At 35.1% G+C, this 17,785-nt stretch overlaps 2 protein-coding genes across 7 annotated transcripts; one reads left to right on the forward strand and one right to left on the reverse strand.

The window, feature by feature from the left end:
* The first annotated feature begins 6,906 nt into the window (after window positions 1-6,906).
* LOC18425185 (glutathione transferase GST 23) lies at window positions 6,907-9,147 on the forward strand. The gene is made up of 2 exons (XM_006829751.4): window positions 6,907-7,283; window positions 8,290-9,147. The coding sequence occupies exons 1-2, from the start codon at window positions 6,966-6,968 to the stop codon at window positions 8,629-8,631; spliced, it is 660 nt and encodes a 219-aa protein (XP_006829814.1). The 5' UTR covers window positions 6,907-6,965; the 3' UTR covers window positions 8,632-9,147.
* A 2,634-nt stretch (window positions 9,148-11,781) lies between these two features.
* On the reverse strand, window positions 11,782-17,189 carry LOC105421893 (protein FAR1-RELATED SEQUENCE 5-like). 6 transcript variants are annotated; one of them, XR_016054562.1, is made up of 3 exons: window positions 17,102-17,189; window positions 12,449-14,577; window positions 11,782-12,094 (listed from the first exon to the last, which is right to left on the reverse strand). XR_016054562.1 is itself a non-coding variant. In XM_088865224.1 (2 exons), the coding sequence occupies exon 2, from the start codon at window positions 14,551-14,553 to the stop codon at window positions 12,514-12,516; it is 2,040 nt and encodes a 679-aa protein (XP_088721350.1). In that variant the 5' UTR covers window positions 14,554-14,577; window positions 17,102-17,189; the 3' UTR covers window positions 11,782-12,513. The 6 variants fall into 6 exon arrangements, 1 of the variants encoding a protein (XP_088721350.1); XR_967179.3 differs by having other exon boundaries at window positions 12,348-14,577; XR_967178.3 differs by having other exon boundaries at window positions 12,323-14,577.
* Window positions 17,190-17,785: the final 596 nt, after the last annotated feature.

Here is a 17,785-nt window from a genome sequence, read left to right on the forward strand (position 1 = left end):
GAGCACTTATACAAACCAGTTTTTTTACAAATCCAAATCATTTGAAATTTTAGAAGTATGTTCATCAAAAATAGTTGAATCTTTGAAAAAATATCAAAAAAATATTTTACATGAAATAAATTGACCAAAATACCCTTGAAATTTAAATTGATTTGGATTTGTAAAAAAAAAATAAATAAATTCAAACACGAAATAAAGTCGTGACAGTCAGATCGGCCCAGATTCAATCTGGGCCGTTGAGCTCATATGTTCATATGAGCTAGTGGGCTAATCCCAGCTTTTTCCACATATATATAATCCTAGCTCATATATTCATATGAGCTGGAATTAGCCCACTAGCTCATATGAACATATGCACCCAACGGCCCAAATTGAATCTGGGCCGATCTAACTATCACAACCTCATTTCGTGTTTAAATTTTATTTTATTTTTTACAAATCCAAATCAATTTAAATTTTAGGCGTGTGTTCTTCTTATCAAGGCGTACCTAATAAAAATATAAAAAAAAAAAATTTGCAAAAAATAAAATGACCAAAATACCTCCAAAAATTTTCAGGGGTATTTTGGTTAATTTATTGCATATAAAATATTTTTTTGATATTTTTCGAAGATTCAACTATTTTTTATGATCATACTTCTAAATTTTTAAGTGATTTGGATTTGTAAAAAAACTGGTTTGCATAAGTGCTCCCTCCTCTGTAAACCCACCCCCTCTTTCTCTTGTGCTAGTTTGCGCTCCCTCCCTTTCTAAACCTGCCCCCTCTCCCTCTTGAGCCCTAATATATTCATATGAGCTCGAATTTTTCCACATATATATAATCCCAGCTCATATATTCATATGAGCTGGAATTAGCCCACTAGCTCATATGAACATATGCACCCAACGGCCCAGATTGAATCTAGGCCAATTTGACGATCACAAATGTCCGGTAGTATTTGAATTTTTTTTTTTTAGAAATCCAAATAACTTGAAATTTTAAACGTGTGTTCATCAAAAATAGATGAATCTTCGAAAAATATAAAAAAAATATTTTATATGAAATAAATTGATCAAAATACCCCCGAAAAGATTCAGGGAGTTTTTTTGTCATTTTTTTCTCGAATAATTTTTTTTTTTTTAGGTGCACCTTGATGAGAAGAATATACATCTAAAATTTCAAATAATTTGGATTTGTAGAAAATAAAATAAAATTCACATACTACCAAATATCCGTGATAGTCAGATCGGTCCAGATTCAATCTGGACCATTAGACTCACATGTTCATATGAACTAATGGGCTAACCCCAGCTTTTTTCATATATATATATATATATATATATATATATATATATATATATATATAAGGGGCACTCTTTTACTTTCAAACTACTCATGGATACTAAAATGGCTCCCACATATTAAAATCGAAAAATGCTTCCTACGTAGCCCTTTTGCCTGAGGGAGTAAATCTATAGTACGCTCCAGCGTGAGTGGTTACACAAATTTGACTTTCCTCCCTTCTTGGAAATTCAAAGTCCAAAACCATCATTTTTGTTTTTTTTTTTGAGAGAAAGTTCAATGATATTATTAAAATCTAGAACGAGATTACAGAATCCAAAACAACGGCTTCAAAGAGGGTAGAACCTCCCTTGGCTAAGGAATCAGCTAGCACATTAGCCTCCCTATGCACATGAACAAAAGAGAGAAAAGAAAGATACGGGATCCAAAATCTGAAATAATAAAGATTTTAAGTCTCAAGGAAGTTTCTGATCCCCTTTGCACCATTTCACAACATTGAGGGAATCTCTTTCAATAATGTAAGAAGTCCCCAAATTCCTCTCCACAAAGGAACGAAGACCAAAGAGAAGGGCAGAGATCTCTGCATAATTCGCTGTCCGCACCCCAAGTGGCCCTGCACAGGAGAATATTCCACTCAATGTCTCTTTCTCTCTCTCTTTGAAAACAAATAAACTATTAAATTACGGAAAAATTTTATATAGAGCCGAGGCTCTAAACAGTCAAATTAGAGCGCACATCAAAAATTTCACTAGACAAGGTTGTTTTCATGACCAAATATTCTCAAATTGATCATCTCAACATAAAGAGGGATGTATATGAGAAAAAAATGGATTTCAAGTTTTGGAGTGCTTTTTGTAATGCATTTTTTGACCATCAACTTTCAAGATTTTCAAGTTTTCATAAATTTGCTCGATCTACACTATTTTTTAAACGTTAAAATTTATAATTAGAGATAAAGATATATTTTAAGGCTATCACAAAATTTTTCAGTATTGAAACCACATTTCTTACCCTTATTTGAAGGTTCGCTCTACTCTACTTTGATTGTTTAAAGCCTCGGCTCTATACAAACAGCACCCTTAAACTAATTTTTGGCCATTACCTTAGATATGACTTTTTGAAATTTCTACCACTAGAACGGTGCTTGTACACCCTTCTTCCGCATGTCCACATGATGTCGAAATTTCCACCATTAGCCCAAAATTCAGATCCTATCAAGTTCCGGGTATGGATCTAAGTTTTGGATTTGAAATTTGGATTCGGATCCAAAATCTAGATCCAATAGAAAATAATGTCGGATCCGAGTATAGGTGCATCCGATCCAAATCCGACCCGATTTTTTAAAATATTATTTTATGTATATTTATATATACATATATTATAATTTATATATTTATTCATTCCCATATAGAAAAATGTATATAAGGTTTCAACCTTAAAATGTAGAATTAAAGATGCTTCTCAAAATTCTATCAAAACAGGTTGTTTTTTTCATTGGGTGAGTTAGTGGAGAGAGGACCCTTACCTTTGGTAGCAGTTGAGCCTAGAACATAGCGTTGCAAATTGTCAAGCACTAACCAATTAAACCCGGGCTATTTTCCTATTGAAAAAGTTTGTTTAATGTTAAAAAACTCTATAATTGATCATCTCGACATCGAGATATATGAACATAAAAATAAAAATAAAAATTGACTCCCAAAATTAGTGCAATCCAAATATTCTGGATCCAAATCCATATCCAATTTGTAACTTTTCAATTCCGCGACAGATTGCTGGCTTCATCCAAGCATTAAACCACCATACCACAAGCTCCAATGGATTTATGCTACAGTATAACCTTGTGGGCTTATAATCTCTATTTCATATCAATGTGTGTGTTAGAGATGCCCTTCGGGAGGTTGTTGATTCTCATGCAAAGAGGGGAGTGACTCTTCCCTCCATTTTAGTTTCTGATTTTGCTTTCGCTTAATTATGTTGTAACTTCTTTTGAGCAATAAAATTACTAAATATTATATAAAAAATGTGTATGTGTGTCCCATGCGATATGCCAAGATTTTAGGATTCCATTGTTAGTTTCTGATAAGAAAATTGAGGAACTGCTAGGAGGTGGCTATCAACGTACATCTCAAAGAAGTTGTATGAATTGTAGTTAATGGAGTATCTTGGGGGAAGTTGGCTTGTGACTTCTTTTGATCTTATAGACTCTATGCATTCGAGGAATGGTTTGTGTTTTTATTTTAGCTCTCATCTTTTTCGCAAATTCGCAAATGCATCTGAAAATAGGAAAAGTATATAATAAGACTATTTATCTTATAATCATCTGTAGCTCTTAGATGTATAATCATGCAGCACAAGATGTATCATCAGCCGCACTCAAAATTAGGAAAAATATTTGAGAAAATTACGTGAATATCTGTTTTATTTTTTGTTATTATGAAAATACTTAATAGTTTATGATATTACATATATGTTCGTCTTTTCAACATTAATTTGGCTTTGAAAATATCACACCACGAGGCAAAGCATCATCGCCATTTAGTGAACTAGACATGGATGAAACTTTAATGCTTATAGATTATATGCTTGCAGGAGCATACTATACATTAGCTCCCACTCTCAAGTGATTTTTAGGAATTTAAAATTGTAATATGCTCCACTTGGTGATTAACCCGAAAAAAGAGAGAAAAGAAAAAAAAAAAAAAAAGGAAAAAATAATACACCAACTTTACACGCATCATCATTGTCAAATCTTTTTCCCAACTAATTGAGGTCGGCTACACGAATATCAGTCTGTCATTTTGCTCTATTAAAGGTCGTACCCTCAATGAGACTATAGGTCCCTATATATTTTCTCACTACTTACAACCATATCCTTTTGGACGTACCTTTACCGTTTTTTAGCCTTCCACTTAAACTAACTTGCACCTTCTAACAACTGATGTACTGGGTCTACACCACACATGGTCAGCCCATCTAAGTTTAATTTCTCTCATCTTATTGTCTATTGGTATTCATTTTGAATTCTATCCCTTCTTATCTTACTACTCATCCATCTTAACGTAATCATCATCGCTACACTCATTCTATGGGTATATTGTTTTTTGACTGCCCAATATTCTGCACTATAGAACAAAGACGGTCTTACAACTGTCTTATAGAACTTACCCTTCAGCTTTATTACTATGAAGCAATCATATAGAATTTCAATTGCGCATCTCTACTTTGCTTACCCAGAGTTAATTCTATGTACAACATCTCCTTCAATCTCTCCATTTTTTTGAATTATCAACTTAAATATCTTAAGTGTAGCTCTTTTTGGTATTTCCTGACTGTCAATCTTAACTACTTCATCTTCTCAACTCCTATTATTGCTAAATTTGCATTCTATATACTTTGTCTTAATTTAGTTAATTTTAAAACTTGTAGATTCTAGATCATTGTTCCAAAGTTCTAACTTTGTGTTGACGTTAGTTTGGGTCTCATCGATCAAAACAATGTCATCTACGAACAACATGCACCATGATAGCTCATCTTGTAACTGTTTTGATTCTCACTCTTAATGCATTTAAGATGGTCTAGATCCCTACACTTTTGTTGTCTCATGTCTACGAATTTGAATCAATTTTACATGCATATGTAACAAAACTTTTTATATATACTTTTTTTTTTTTATTTGCATACATATATCATCATCGTCGTCATCAACATTTTAACTTTTTTCCAATTATTTGAAGTTGAAATATGCTATAGGAATCTTGATTCTCCATTCTACTCTATTAAATATCATATCTTCAAAAGGACAACATTCTAAACTCCACTCTTTTTCTTTCAAACTAGTCAAGTGCATATACTAAAATGGCTCCCAAATTTTGAAATAAAAAAAATGCTTCCAAGTAGCCCTTTTGCTTGAGGGAATAAATCTATACTACGCTCTGGCGTGAATGCATTATACGACTTTGACTTCTCTCTCCCCTTGGATATTCAAAGTCCAGAACCATCGTCTTGTCTCTTCATCTAGAAAATTCCACTCAATCCCCCTCACTCTCTATCTTTGAAAACAAATGAACTATTAAATTAACTTTTGGCCATTGCATTATATGACTTTCGGAAATTTCTATCATTAAAACCTTTCCACATAATGGGAATATATCCGGTCCAAATTCGAAACCCAAACTTCGGATCCTACGGGTATGAATCCAAATTTTGGATTTGAAATTTAGATCTCGATCCAAACTCTAGATCCAAATAATATATATATATATATATATATATATATATATATATATATATATATATATATATATATATATATATATATATTCATTCATTCATTTATATATAGAAAAAGTTTATATAAAGTCTTAAATTGTAGAATTAAAGATGCGCCTCAAAAAGTCATCGTAAAAGATTATTTTAATATTGAAAAGCTCTCTAATTTATCATCTCGACACCGAGTGTATGAATATTATAAAAAAAAGTTTTCTGAGTCTCAAAAATAATGCATTTTACAACACATTATCTAGATCTGAATATTCTTGATCTTATTGGATCCGGATCCAAATCTATATCCATATCCAAGGTATACTTTTTGAATCGAAACTCGGATTTGGGTGGATCCGGACTCGAACCAAAAAATTGTCAACCCTAGATGTCGTGACGAGATTGGAATGCAAGATATCTCTCTGTTGGCTTTCGATAACAAAAGAGAGTTTTGGAGTCTCAAAAGTAGATGTTTCAGTCAATCTCTCTAACTTGATCGGCCAAAGGATGATTAAGGTTTGGACAAAAGATGATTAAGGTTTGGACAAAGAATGTATGGAGGCCACCAATTAGTGGAACTCTTAAGTTGAATTTTGATGAAAGTTCTTTTAGAAATCTGAGAGTTTTTGTTATGTCCGGAGACTATGAGAAATTCAAATGTGATGGTGGATGACTTAGCAAAAAAATGGACTCCGTTGGATGAATTGTTGGTTGCTGAAGAACTTTTTCTTTGATTTTTTAGTTTGATGGTTCTATAAATTTGTAACATCTTTGTGTAATTGAAAAAACTTATATTGAGCCAAGGCTATAAACAGTCAAATTAAAGCCCACTTCAAAAATTTCACTAGAAGAGGCTGTTTTGATGCCCAAATATCCTCAAATTGATCATCTCGACATCAAGATGCATAGACATGAGAAAAAAAAATAGACTTCAAGTTTTGAAAATAATGCATCTTTGTAACATATTTTTTGACCGTTAATTTTCAATTTTCATAAATTTGCTCGATCTACACTAATTTTTAAGCTTTAAATTTTATAATTAAAAATTAAAATAAAAATATACTATAAAGCTATCACAAATATTTCTAATATTGTAACCACATATTTCAACACTAACAGTATTTAAAGGTGGGCTGTACTTTGAATGATTAGACTCTCTGGTCTATACAAACCGCACTTTTATATAATTAATGAAGTTCTAGTACACTTAAAGGTCAAAAAAAAACTTATCACGATGTCATGCAGGACGTCACTGACGAGATTGATCCGCTGGATGTCTCTCTCTAAATAAGACCATAGAAATCTTGGTCCACACGCAAGAGTCTTGACTCTTTATAAAAACCCACCCTTAGCAAGCCATTGTCCATCACAATACAAGCGCTTGCATTCCTTTTCCTTTGTGTGGTGATTTTCAGAGAGAGAAAATGGCCGAAGAGGAGGCAGTTAGAGTGCTTGGTTTCTTGCCAAGCCCATTTGCTTTGAGAGTGGAATGGGCTCTCAATTTTAAAGGCATCAACTATGAATACAAAGATGAAGATATCCACAACAAGAGCCCTGAGTTATTGAAGTATAACCCAGTTCATAAGAAGATTCCCATTCTATTACATGGCTCTAAACCTGTGGTGGAGTCTCTAGTGATAATGGAATACATAGAGGAAACATGGCCTCAAAGTCCCATCCTCTCAAAAGATCCTTACGAAAGAGCCATGTCTCGATTTTGGGCCAAATATGGAGAGGACAAGGTACTGCACCCTTATTTTTTTGGGGGGTTGTTTGTTGGGGAAGACGGACCTTTACTTGTTTTTTCAAATAGTTTAAGAGTTTTTTTTTCTTTTTTTTTTTCTTCTTTTTTTTTTTTTCTTTTTTTTTTTTGAACGTTTTAGTGGGGTGGTGTCAATGGGATTACCCAATATATATAAATATAAAATATAAAAGTTAAATATTTAATTATAAATTCTAGACCCATACCGGAGCCAAGTCGGGCCTGGTCCATGACCGGAACCGTTGCAACTCCTATGCCATACATGACTAACAAGCAGTGATTGAAAATTCCTTAGGTCCAAGTTTCCCCAGTTATGAACTAGGAATCGACCTCAGTTGAACTGAACTAGCTAGTTCACTATTATGAACCGGTATGTTCTTGTACAAGACCCAGGTGATTCCTAATTTTCGTGTCTCAAGAATTGTGTGATAGTTAGTTTGGAGCTCTGGTGCTATTTCAACATCCAGTTTGAGCTCCATAGCCATTTGCCCATATGATATTTTAACCCGGTTCTGAACTAGGAATCAACCTGAGTCGAACCGAACCAGCTCGTTCAACTATTGTGAACCGGCTAGTTCACTACTATGAACCTGCATGTTCTTGTACAACATTCAGGTGATTCTTAATTTTATGTCTCAGGAATTGTTTGATGGTTAGTTTGGGGCTCTGGTGCCATTTCAACTTCCAGTTTGAGCTCTGTAGCAATTTACCCATATGATATTTTAGATTTATATTTTAATAGAACTTTTGGATAGTGGGAGACCCAAGTTCCACCAAATGGACTCCCACATTTGTTACAGCAACAAGATGGAACCTGCAGCTTCCATGGGCATGCAAAACGACGTCTTTTGATGCTGTTTGGAAGGGGCGGCTTCCATTCCCTAAATGATTTTTCAAAGTTGAAATGATATTGCTATTATTTCTTTTCAATAAACAAACAAGGAGCCCTGCTCATTCTTTTTATCTTCTGTTATATTGAATGACAGTGTATCCCTGCTCTTTTCGGCTTCTTTACAAAACAAGGTGAGGAAGAACTCGTTGAGAGCCTGAAAACCTTAGAGAAAGGCCTCAATGGCAAGAAATTTTTCGCAGGAGAAACCATCGGATTCACCGATATCGCTCTTGGATGGATTCCTGTATGGCTCAAAATCTCCCAAGAAATCTTAGGCGAAAATTTAATCAATGAGCAAACACATCCTCTGTTCTATGCATGGTCTCGAGATTTCCTCGATCATCCTGTCATCAAAGAGAAGCTACCCCCATACGATATGCTGCTCGCCCAATGTCAAGCTGTCCACGACAGGTTGCTCGCTTCATCCAAACCTTAAACCTCTAGCTCCAATGGACTTATCCTACAGGATAACCCTTTTGGGCTTATAATCTCTTTTTTATATCAATGTTGTATGTGTGAGCTTATAATCCCTTTTTTATATCAATGTATGTGTATGTGTGGGCTTATAATCTCTTTTTTATATCAATTTATGTGTGGGCTTATAATCTCTTTTTTATATCAATGTATGTATGTTAGACATGTCTTTTGGGAGGCTAATGATGTTGCTGATTCTCATGCAAAGAGGGGAGTGACTCTTCCATCCCTATTAGTTTATGATTTTGCTTTCATTTAATTATGTTGTAACTTCTTTTGAGCAATAAAATTACGGAACATTATCAAAAAAAAAAAAAAAGTACGTGTGTCCCATGTGATGTGCCAAGATTTTGGGATTCCATTGTTAGTCTCTGATAAGAAACTTGAGGAACTGCTAGGAGGTGGTTATCAAGGTATATCTCAAAAAAGTTGTATGAGTTGTAGTTAATGGAGTATCTTGTGGGAAGTTGGCTTGTGACTTCTTTTGATCTTATAGACTGTATGCATGCGAGGAATGGTTTGTGTTTTTATTTTAACTATTGTCTTTTTCACAAATATACATCTCAGAAATAAGAAAAATATAAAATAAAACTATTCATCTTACAATTATCTTTAGCTTTTTCACATTTGACATGAGTGATTATAGATCTTTTATACCAATAGGATAATATGTCGACCCATTTTCACATTTGACATCGAGTGATTATAGACCTTTTATACCAATAGAATAATATTACGGCATATGTGCAAGTCTCTCTCTCCAACATTGACAAATGGAGCACTAGAAATAATGGATTCTGTCACAACGGAACGAGATATTCCAAAGGCCAATGATCTTATGGCATATGTGAGTCCTTCTCTCCATCATTGACAAATGGAGCACTACGACTGTCATGCAGGGGCAACTTCATTTTCAAATGCCTAACCTCTTTACCTACTAAGGTGAAGTTGTGAAACCCTTCTTAGGAAAGGTTTCTATACTTTCCCTATATTGCCCTCATCCAGCCATCCATTTATAAGAAGTGATATAAATGAGTCATTGACCGTTTGATCTAGATCCAATGCTCAAAACATTTTACTTTTAATTTTTTTTCTACAACTTATAAATATGAATTTGGTATGTGCCATCATCTCAATAGGACATACCTAAATCAAATATTAAAAATATATTTCAATAAAAAAAATAACAAAAATACCTTCTAAAATATTCAAAGTATTTTGATTACTTTATTTTATTGAGAATAGTTTTAGAAAATTACAAATAACCCTGAAAAATAGACTTATTATACAACTTACCCCCAACTAAACTTTTTTTCACTTTTTAATCCGAATTTAACTTTCCTGACAAATACCCCTAAATGGTAAAAAAAAGGTAAAATAAAGACCAAAATATCCTCTGAAAAGCATACAGTCCAACACAAAATGGGATGGTCTGACACATTGTTTCTAGAAAGCATGCGTCCGACATAAAACAAGGACAGGCCGATACTTTAGACATGTGATCCAACACAAAATGGGGATAATCGAGCACTTTGCTTATGAAAAACATGCAATCTGACACAAAATGAAGGTGATCCAGCACTTTGGGCATGCAGTTCGACACAAAATGAGAACGGTCCTACACTTTGGACTTCTGGAAAGCATGCGATCCGACACAAAATAAGGGAAGTCCACAGTCCGACACTTCGGGCGTGCGATCCGACACAAAATAGGGGAGATCCACAGTCCGACACTGGCATGCGGTCCAACACAAAATAGGGGAAGTGATGGGCATTTTCATCAAAAAAAAAAATGACTTTTTGACTTGGAGGTATTTGCTAAAAAAACTCAATTTGGGGTAAAAGTTGCTAAAAAAAACTTTTTTGGGGATAGAATGTCTAGAAAATCTCATTTTGGGGTTTTTTGTAATTTTCCCAGTATTTTTTTAATTTTACAAGTGCGAGTTTAAGAGAAGAGTAGACGCTCAAAATTTGGTGTCAAAATGCTTTGTAGAAAAAACTTAATAATAAAATAATGTAAACGCATGACATTCAAAGTGGATTGGTTGGATAGGGGGAAATGTATAAATTTGGTGTCAAATGCTTTGTAGAAAAAACTTAATAATAAAATAATGTAAACGCATGACGGTTGGATAGGGGGAAATATATAAATTTTATACAGGAGGGGAAGTATAAAAAACTTGCCCTTCTCTCTCTTTTACTTGAGAATACCTTGGGCTTGCCACTCATAGGACTATTCCTCTATTTATGGAAGGTTCTCTCTCTCTATAGATGAGCCCTCACTATACAGTATCATTAAGGGTTTCTCTCCCTACAGATGAGCCCTCACAATACAATATTAAATGGGCTTGTAGCAAGGGCATATATTACGACATGTTGCAATAAAATATTTATATATTTGTTTGGTATAATCAGAGCACATTTAAGTTCATTTTTTGCAACCAAACAATACAACAAAAAAGAGATTAAGGAACACTGTATCCTCATTAACTGGTTTATCTGAGACAAGCAGGCTTCTTTCCAATGCATTGACTATATGTGTCACATGCCGGGATTCTTGTTTCCAGACGACATCATGATAAATACAAATTCCAAATTCCAGGACTAATCTTGTGAATTTAGCTAAATTAAATTCGAAATTGGCAAGAAGAAAAGTAGTTTAGAGCGAGAGATAAAATCTCACTAACCTTGATCCGAGAGAACAACCCCATTGGATCCAATAGCTGATGCTATATCAACCTGCTCTGATGTGAGAAGGAATGCCCTTCCCATTAACACCCTATTCGAAGCCACAAAGGCTTCATATGTATACCCTGCACTTTAATCCCCATCATCGAAAACCACAATGCTTGCCATGTCTGAAATTATGTAATTAGTATCGAGCATGTGTTACAGGAGAGAGAGAGAGAGAGAGAGAGAGAGAGAGAGAGAGATGGATGTCGGAAGTGCACCTGAAAACAAGAGGGAGGTGGGCTTCACACCAGTGTGGAGCAGGAACTCCCATGTGAGAAAGCAAGGACTGGGACAGCCTGGGGCACAAAATCAATAAAAAAAAAACAAAACAAAACAAAACAAAAGCAAAAAGAGCCTTCTCTCCTAAATTGGCACAAAAATCATAACAACCGGAGCAAACTAGAATTCCTTTGTAAAACTTCCAATATCCAAATACTGCACATAATTCCAATATACAGAGATGGGTAGGGAACCCAATAAAAAATACTGCACAAAAAAGAGAGACGAAAGAAAATGGAATTGTCAAAGCTTAATCCATCATAAAACCAAAGCTTAATCAAGTCCGTGGGAAGATCCAAACATCACATTATGCTACAAAAACTATAAATACAAGGCCCTTCAAAAGATTCTGACTTGTTTCTACTCCTATGAGAAGCATGGTTGGGGTCACTGATACTCCCATTGGCTTCAAACCTGAACCAGAATATAAAAAATTAACAGTGAGGTAATGAAGTTTTCGGCAATATGATTCACAACATCATATGAACAAATATTAAGAGCACAAACATTCTCAGTCACCAGATTCACAACATACAAGAAAATCAATATACCCCATATTATTGTGAAACCCACATTGGTACTCATATGGAGGGGACTAACCATGAAGCAGTACTTTAACTGGCTTGAGAAATCAAAACTCACAAGTATAGATGACGGCTAATCATACCAAGTGCTACATATAGATGGTCAATTTTGCCTGTCATGACCAATGACAGGCATCCATTGCACTCTCTTACTCATCCTCTCATATTAAGGTTCAAATCTCACATTGGAATGTAGTCCCTTCAGCTTTGCACATATTGATAACTACAGTCATATGGGAATTGGAAAGTTTACAAGGAGGTGGGATCCACAAAAAGCATGGGAGTACTTGTCGAAGTAGTGACAGCATTGGTAGATGCAACATGTCGTATGGTAATCTTTTCCATGTCTGCTCTAGCAACAACCTTATCGCAAGCCTCTTGCAGAACCTTCTTTGCATAATCATATACACCCATACTCACTGCCCCATGCATTGATAGTATGTTGGCCCATCGACCTAGATCATCATAACGTGCATAATAGGCCTCCTCATTAGCTCGTATTTGATCCCCATTATTATAAAGAGCTAAGCCTTTTGTCACATCCTTCGTCCATCGTGTCATTATATAGTGTTGGGGTAACTCTAGGATATTTTTCAAGGAGAACACCCTAAGCATATGAGCACATGGGATACCCATGCGCTCATATAGATGGCAAGAACATGCTGCTTTCTTCTCAGTGCCGTTGAATACAACTGTTTGCAGCAGGCTACTGACTCCATATTCTTCCAAACTACAAGTACATGCCACCCCATCTTCCTCTTGCACTTCACATATAAGATCATTGGATCTCACCAACTCTGGCTGAATGTACTCTGTAAAAATTTTCAAGGTGTAAATTTGACCCATCTGCCTCTCCATGCGAGTCCCAGTCTTCATAGCCGGTCTTTTGTCGCGAGAAATTAAGTCTTCTATGTTCTCATTGTCAAACTTTTGATCAATCAATTTTTGCAACTGGGCAACAAGTGGAGTCAAGTTGGTATGGGAATCTACAAGATCCTTGATTTCTCTATTAATGGATTCACTTCTCTCATTGGTCGTATAGCCTGCAAAGAATGCATCTTGTGAATATATATATACCCATTGATGTCGGATTTCATATATGTACTGCAACCAGTCATTATTCATTAGATCATATCTTTCGATCATGTTTGACCACCTATCTTCAAATTCCGTAATTGTGGTGCAATGGTCAATGCACCTGTAAAAATCCTCATGGAATGCTGTATATCTACCCTCAACATGGCCAAAATTTCTCTCAAACTCTTGTGTAATATGCCACCTACACAAGTGATGTCGGGCCTCGGGGAACACCTTTTTTATTGCAAGAGCTATTGCCTTGTCCTGGTTTGTGAAAATTGCCTTGGGTTGGCGCCCATTCATCACCTCAAGCCACTTTGTGAACAACCATGTAAAGGATTCCTCATGCTCTCCATATAGCAACGCACATCCTAAGATAATGATATTCATGTGGTGGTTTACTCCCAAAATTGGGGCACAAAGCATCTCAGAGTCATTGATTTTGTATGTATTCTCAAATAGAATGACATCCCCAAAGAACTCACTTGATATCCTAGATTTTGCATCCAACCATAGAGCATTTGTCAGGTGCCCATCGCGATCAACATCGATCTTGTATGCAAATAATTGGTTCGCCACAACCTTAGAAATAAAAATTTCCATTAACCCCTCTACATCCCCTACACTCAAATGTGATTTTCTTTGACTTCTATGGATTTCATTATTAGAATCTCGCTCAATGAAATTGAGATTTCTTTGCCCACCAACATCTGTACTAAGCACGTTCACTATCTTTGGGGCACCTATGCCACAGCCACATGAATTACACATACCGGTCACTTCTCTTTTGGTCTCTAGAGATTTACGATGTGATCGAAGGAGATGGACTTTGGATGGTGAAGTCAAGGCATGACAATGCTCCTTCTCATGTTTTGCAATGAACCATATACCAGAATCATCTTTTTTTATTCTTAGCATAGCTTTGCACCCTAGCCTTGAAAGGGGCCGAGTCCGATTGCTCTCACGTGTCTTATCCCGATAACCCGCTTTTGAACATACATATTCACGAGTGATAACTCTACCATCTTTCTTTGATCGCTTTGTCGAATAACAACGAACACTGAAGCCCTTCCGTTTTGCATATTCATTATAGTAATCATAAGCAGCTTCAGGGGACTCAAACTGCATACCCACTCGTGGGTCCTCTCCACTAGGTTCAGATGATGCTAGGGGCTCCACCATGATTGCCTCACTCGGCTCAACCATGTTCATCTCACTTGGCAATTTTGTTAACCCCTAAAGAATAAAGATAATTTAATTAAAAACAAATAGCAGATACAAATAATTGAGGGCTGCAATGTCATATATAAGGATTTAAGTAATGCAATGAGAGAAGAGAATGAGTGCTTACCACAAAGGAATGGAAATCTATAAAGAGAATCACATAATAGAATACTCTTCCAAAATTTTCTATAGGCTTAAGTCCACCAAGAAAATGAAAAATAAGAAACTTGGTTTTTGATAGAGTAGGAGCACCATTCAATAATAACATTTTGACATGCACATTGGCTTATTCATCATTAAGATTGCATATTGTGTATGTTGAAATTCAACATATAACAAACTCCAATACCATCAAAGCCCCAAATCTTAAAACTGAGTTTTCCTGCCTTCCTTTATTGTTTTAGTAGAACATCATAGCCACCAATGCTACTATAGTTGTCAACAATATGTCTTTGTATTCTGCTTAAAAAATCAATTGCATGCTCCATTTAAGGTATGTCTCCTAAATTTTCCAAATGCTTATTCTATATGATGGACATCACCCAAGTATCAGTTCTCACAATATGCCACAAATCAATTCGCTAATAGAATTTGTAAAGAATGACATACTTCATTGTTGTTCTATGAAATATTATCAACAATTTTATAAGTAATGAACTAATCATATCTCCCTTCCACCATATCAGGTTTCCTCGCCCCAGGCTCCAAAACATCATGAAACCTCCTAGATACATAAGTTTTGAGGGTGAAATAATCAAAATCAAACAATAGGTTCTCAAATCATTGCTAGATTTAAGTTTAATGCGCACCAAAAAATTCACAAGTAAACCGAGTATGCATTGCATCAAGTAACCAAAAGGATTTGCATCAAAAAAATCTACACCATATTTAAAAAAAAAAAAGACAAGCAAATACAAAAAGAGATAATATACTAACCAGCTCTAGCAGTTACAAACCCCAGATGGGGGGAGATGGAAGAGATAGCTTTAGATAGTATGGTTAGTCATATGGTTATCCATGATTGATGTGTTTAAAATAACACATTTGAGGAGTCTACATAATGTTGATAGTCACTAACCTCGGATATTCCAATGAAGCAAAATGGAAGAAAAATACTAGCTAAAGTGAGCTTTATCCTAGAATGTTCAGCTAAACAACAAAATTTCTCATTAATTCTATGGTAGGGTCCTTTGGACTTTACTATAAACTGTATCTAGACCACCGTCTACGGAATAACTGCTTAAACAGAAACATCCCTCTGAACTTTTAGCACCATTGGAAAGATTTCCAATACAAACAACTACAAACTTGAGCAATACAATACAGACATTTCCAAAATAAAATTTCATCCATATAAGCTCTAAAATTCAATCCAACTACAAAACCATCAAATCAGTTTGAGGCAACATGTATTCAAGAAAATGGTGTAGAAAAATCTGTTCAATGTCAATTAAAGCGATTTCAACCTTGTTCATATTACAAAGAATTTCAAAGCTCACTATGAAATTTCAGTGTTCAACTCTTCATAAAAAAGAAAGAAAAAAAAATCAGCTTTCGATTACTTCTACATTTGCTTGACAATCTGTAATACCAACATTAAAAATCAATCCAAACTTAAGAAGACACGCAATGAAGGTGCATAGTATCCATCACATATAGCATTAAACGCATTAAGCTCAGAGAAATTAGAACAACAAATGGCCACCAGTTATCACAAATCCAAATCTAAACCAACAAATTTGCTACAAAAATTATCAGGGAAAAATTCATTTAGGAAATAATTCAATCATCGACCCTTGCTGAGTTTCTTCATAATGCAAAAACGACAGAGCATGGTAGCCTTCTTCGCAAAGCAGAAATTCCCAACCTTCTATATGCACTTAACTAAACAAGCAACCATCTCTATTAAAGATTTAGGGAAATGAAAATTAGATAATCAATTTTGCAGAAATTAGCCATGCAAACCGCATACATAGTTCCACCAACTCGTGCCATTTCTCTCCCGCAAACCTTTACTTATCTTGTGCTTTTGAATCATTCGCATCAGAACAAGAACTTGGACACACATATCAGAATCTCACAAAAACCCCACTCAAAACCATGCAGGGAGAGAGGCTGAAAAAGCTTGAATTCAGAGCCAAAACCAAAACCCAAGAAAACCATGCAGGGAGAGAGGCCAAAAAAGCTTCAATTCAGAGCCAAAACCAAAACCCAAGATCACAACCAAATAAGGGAAGAAAAACCAAGATAATTACCCTTATAATTAGGGGAAAAAGGAAAATAAATTTGAGAAAGAGAATTACAGAAAGATCTAGATTGTAGTTCCTTATGACTATGAATAACATCAAGAGACAGAGAGAGGGACTTAAATTAGCACCATGCAACTGAGTACTGAATGAATCAAGGCAGGGTGAAATGAGAACACAGGCCCAACAAAAGCTATGAACTCTAGAGAGAGAGCCAATAAGTAATGAAATTACACCTACAAAAAAGAAACCCTAAATTGCAGTAGATAATAGATCTGCAAATTAAATACCTTCTTCAATGGAGGTGGCGCGGGAGCACAGCCCTTACAACAGTGAAGGAGATGGGAAAGAGAGGGAAAATCAAAGGTTTTTCTCTCTCTAGGGCGAGATTTTGATGGTTTCCCTTCTTCGAGTTTTGGGTAAAAGTCGGACGCAACTATTCAAAGGCGATATCCTTCCACAATTTCAACCGTTAACCTAATTCTTTTATGGATAATTATTTGGTGCGTTCAAGCCCGCACGGTCCGGGCCCGAGATCTACACCATCCACCAAAAAAAAAAAAAAATTAGATCTACACCACAAATGATAGTCTTTGAAAAGAAAAAGTAAAATCAGCAGTTCAAATATTTTCTCCAAAAAATTTCATTTCTAGTTTTTAAATTTTATTTATTTTTACAAATTAATAATCTACATGTTAAAAATTATATATTCCTTAAAAATTAGAATTAAATTCTATTTCAAAAATAAATTATTAAGGGGCTTTCATTTATATATGTGAGTTCCTAAACTCATAGAAACCATGTCCATATTCTATGGGTGTGGTTTTTATAAGGCTGTAACCTTAAACAATCAGATTAAAAGCACTTCCAAATTTTATTATAAGTATTATTTTTGTTAGAGAATGGCCACAAAGGCCTCATGATCACTATAGTGTAGTTGGTCTCTCTCTTACTTTCTATTTTTAAATGCATTA

Source organism: Amborella trichopoda, chromosome 1 (assembly GCF_054954075.1).
Source record: "Amborella trichopoda isolate Santa Cruz 75 chromosome 1, AtrichopodaSantaCruz75HAP2 v2.0, whole genome shotgun sequence".
NCBI lineage: Eukaryota > Viridiplantae > Streptophyta > Magnoliopsida > Amborellales > Amborellaceae > Amborella > Amborella trichopoda.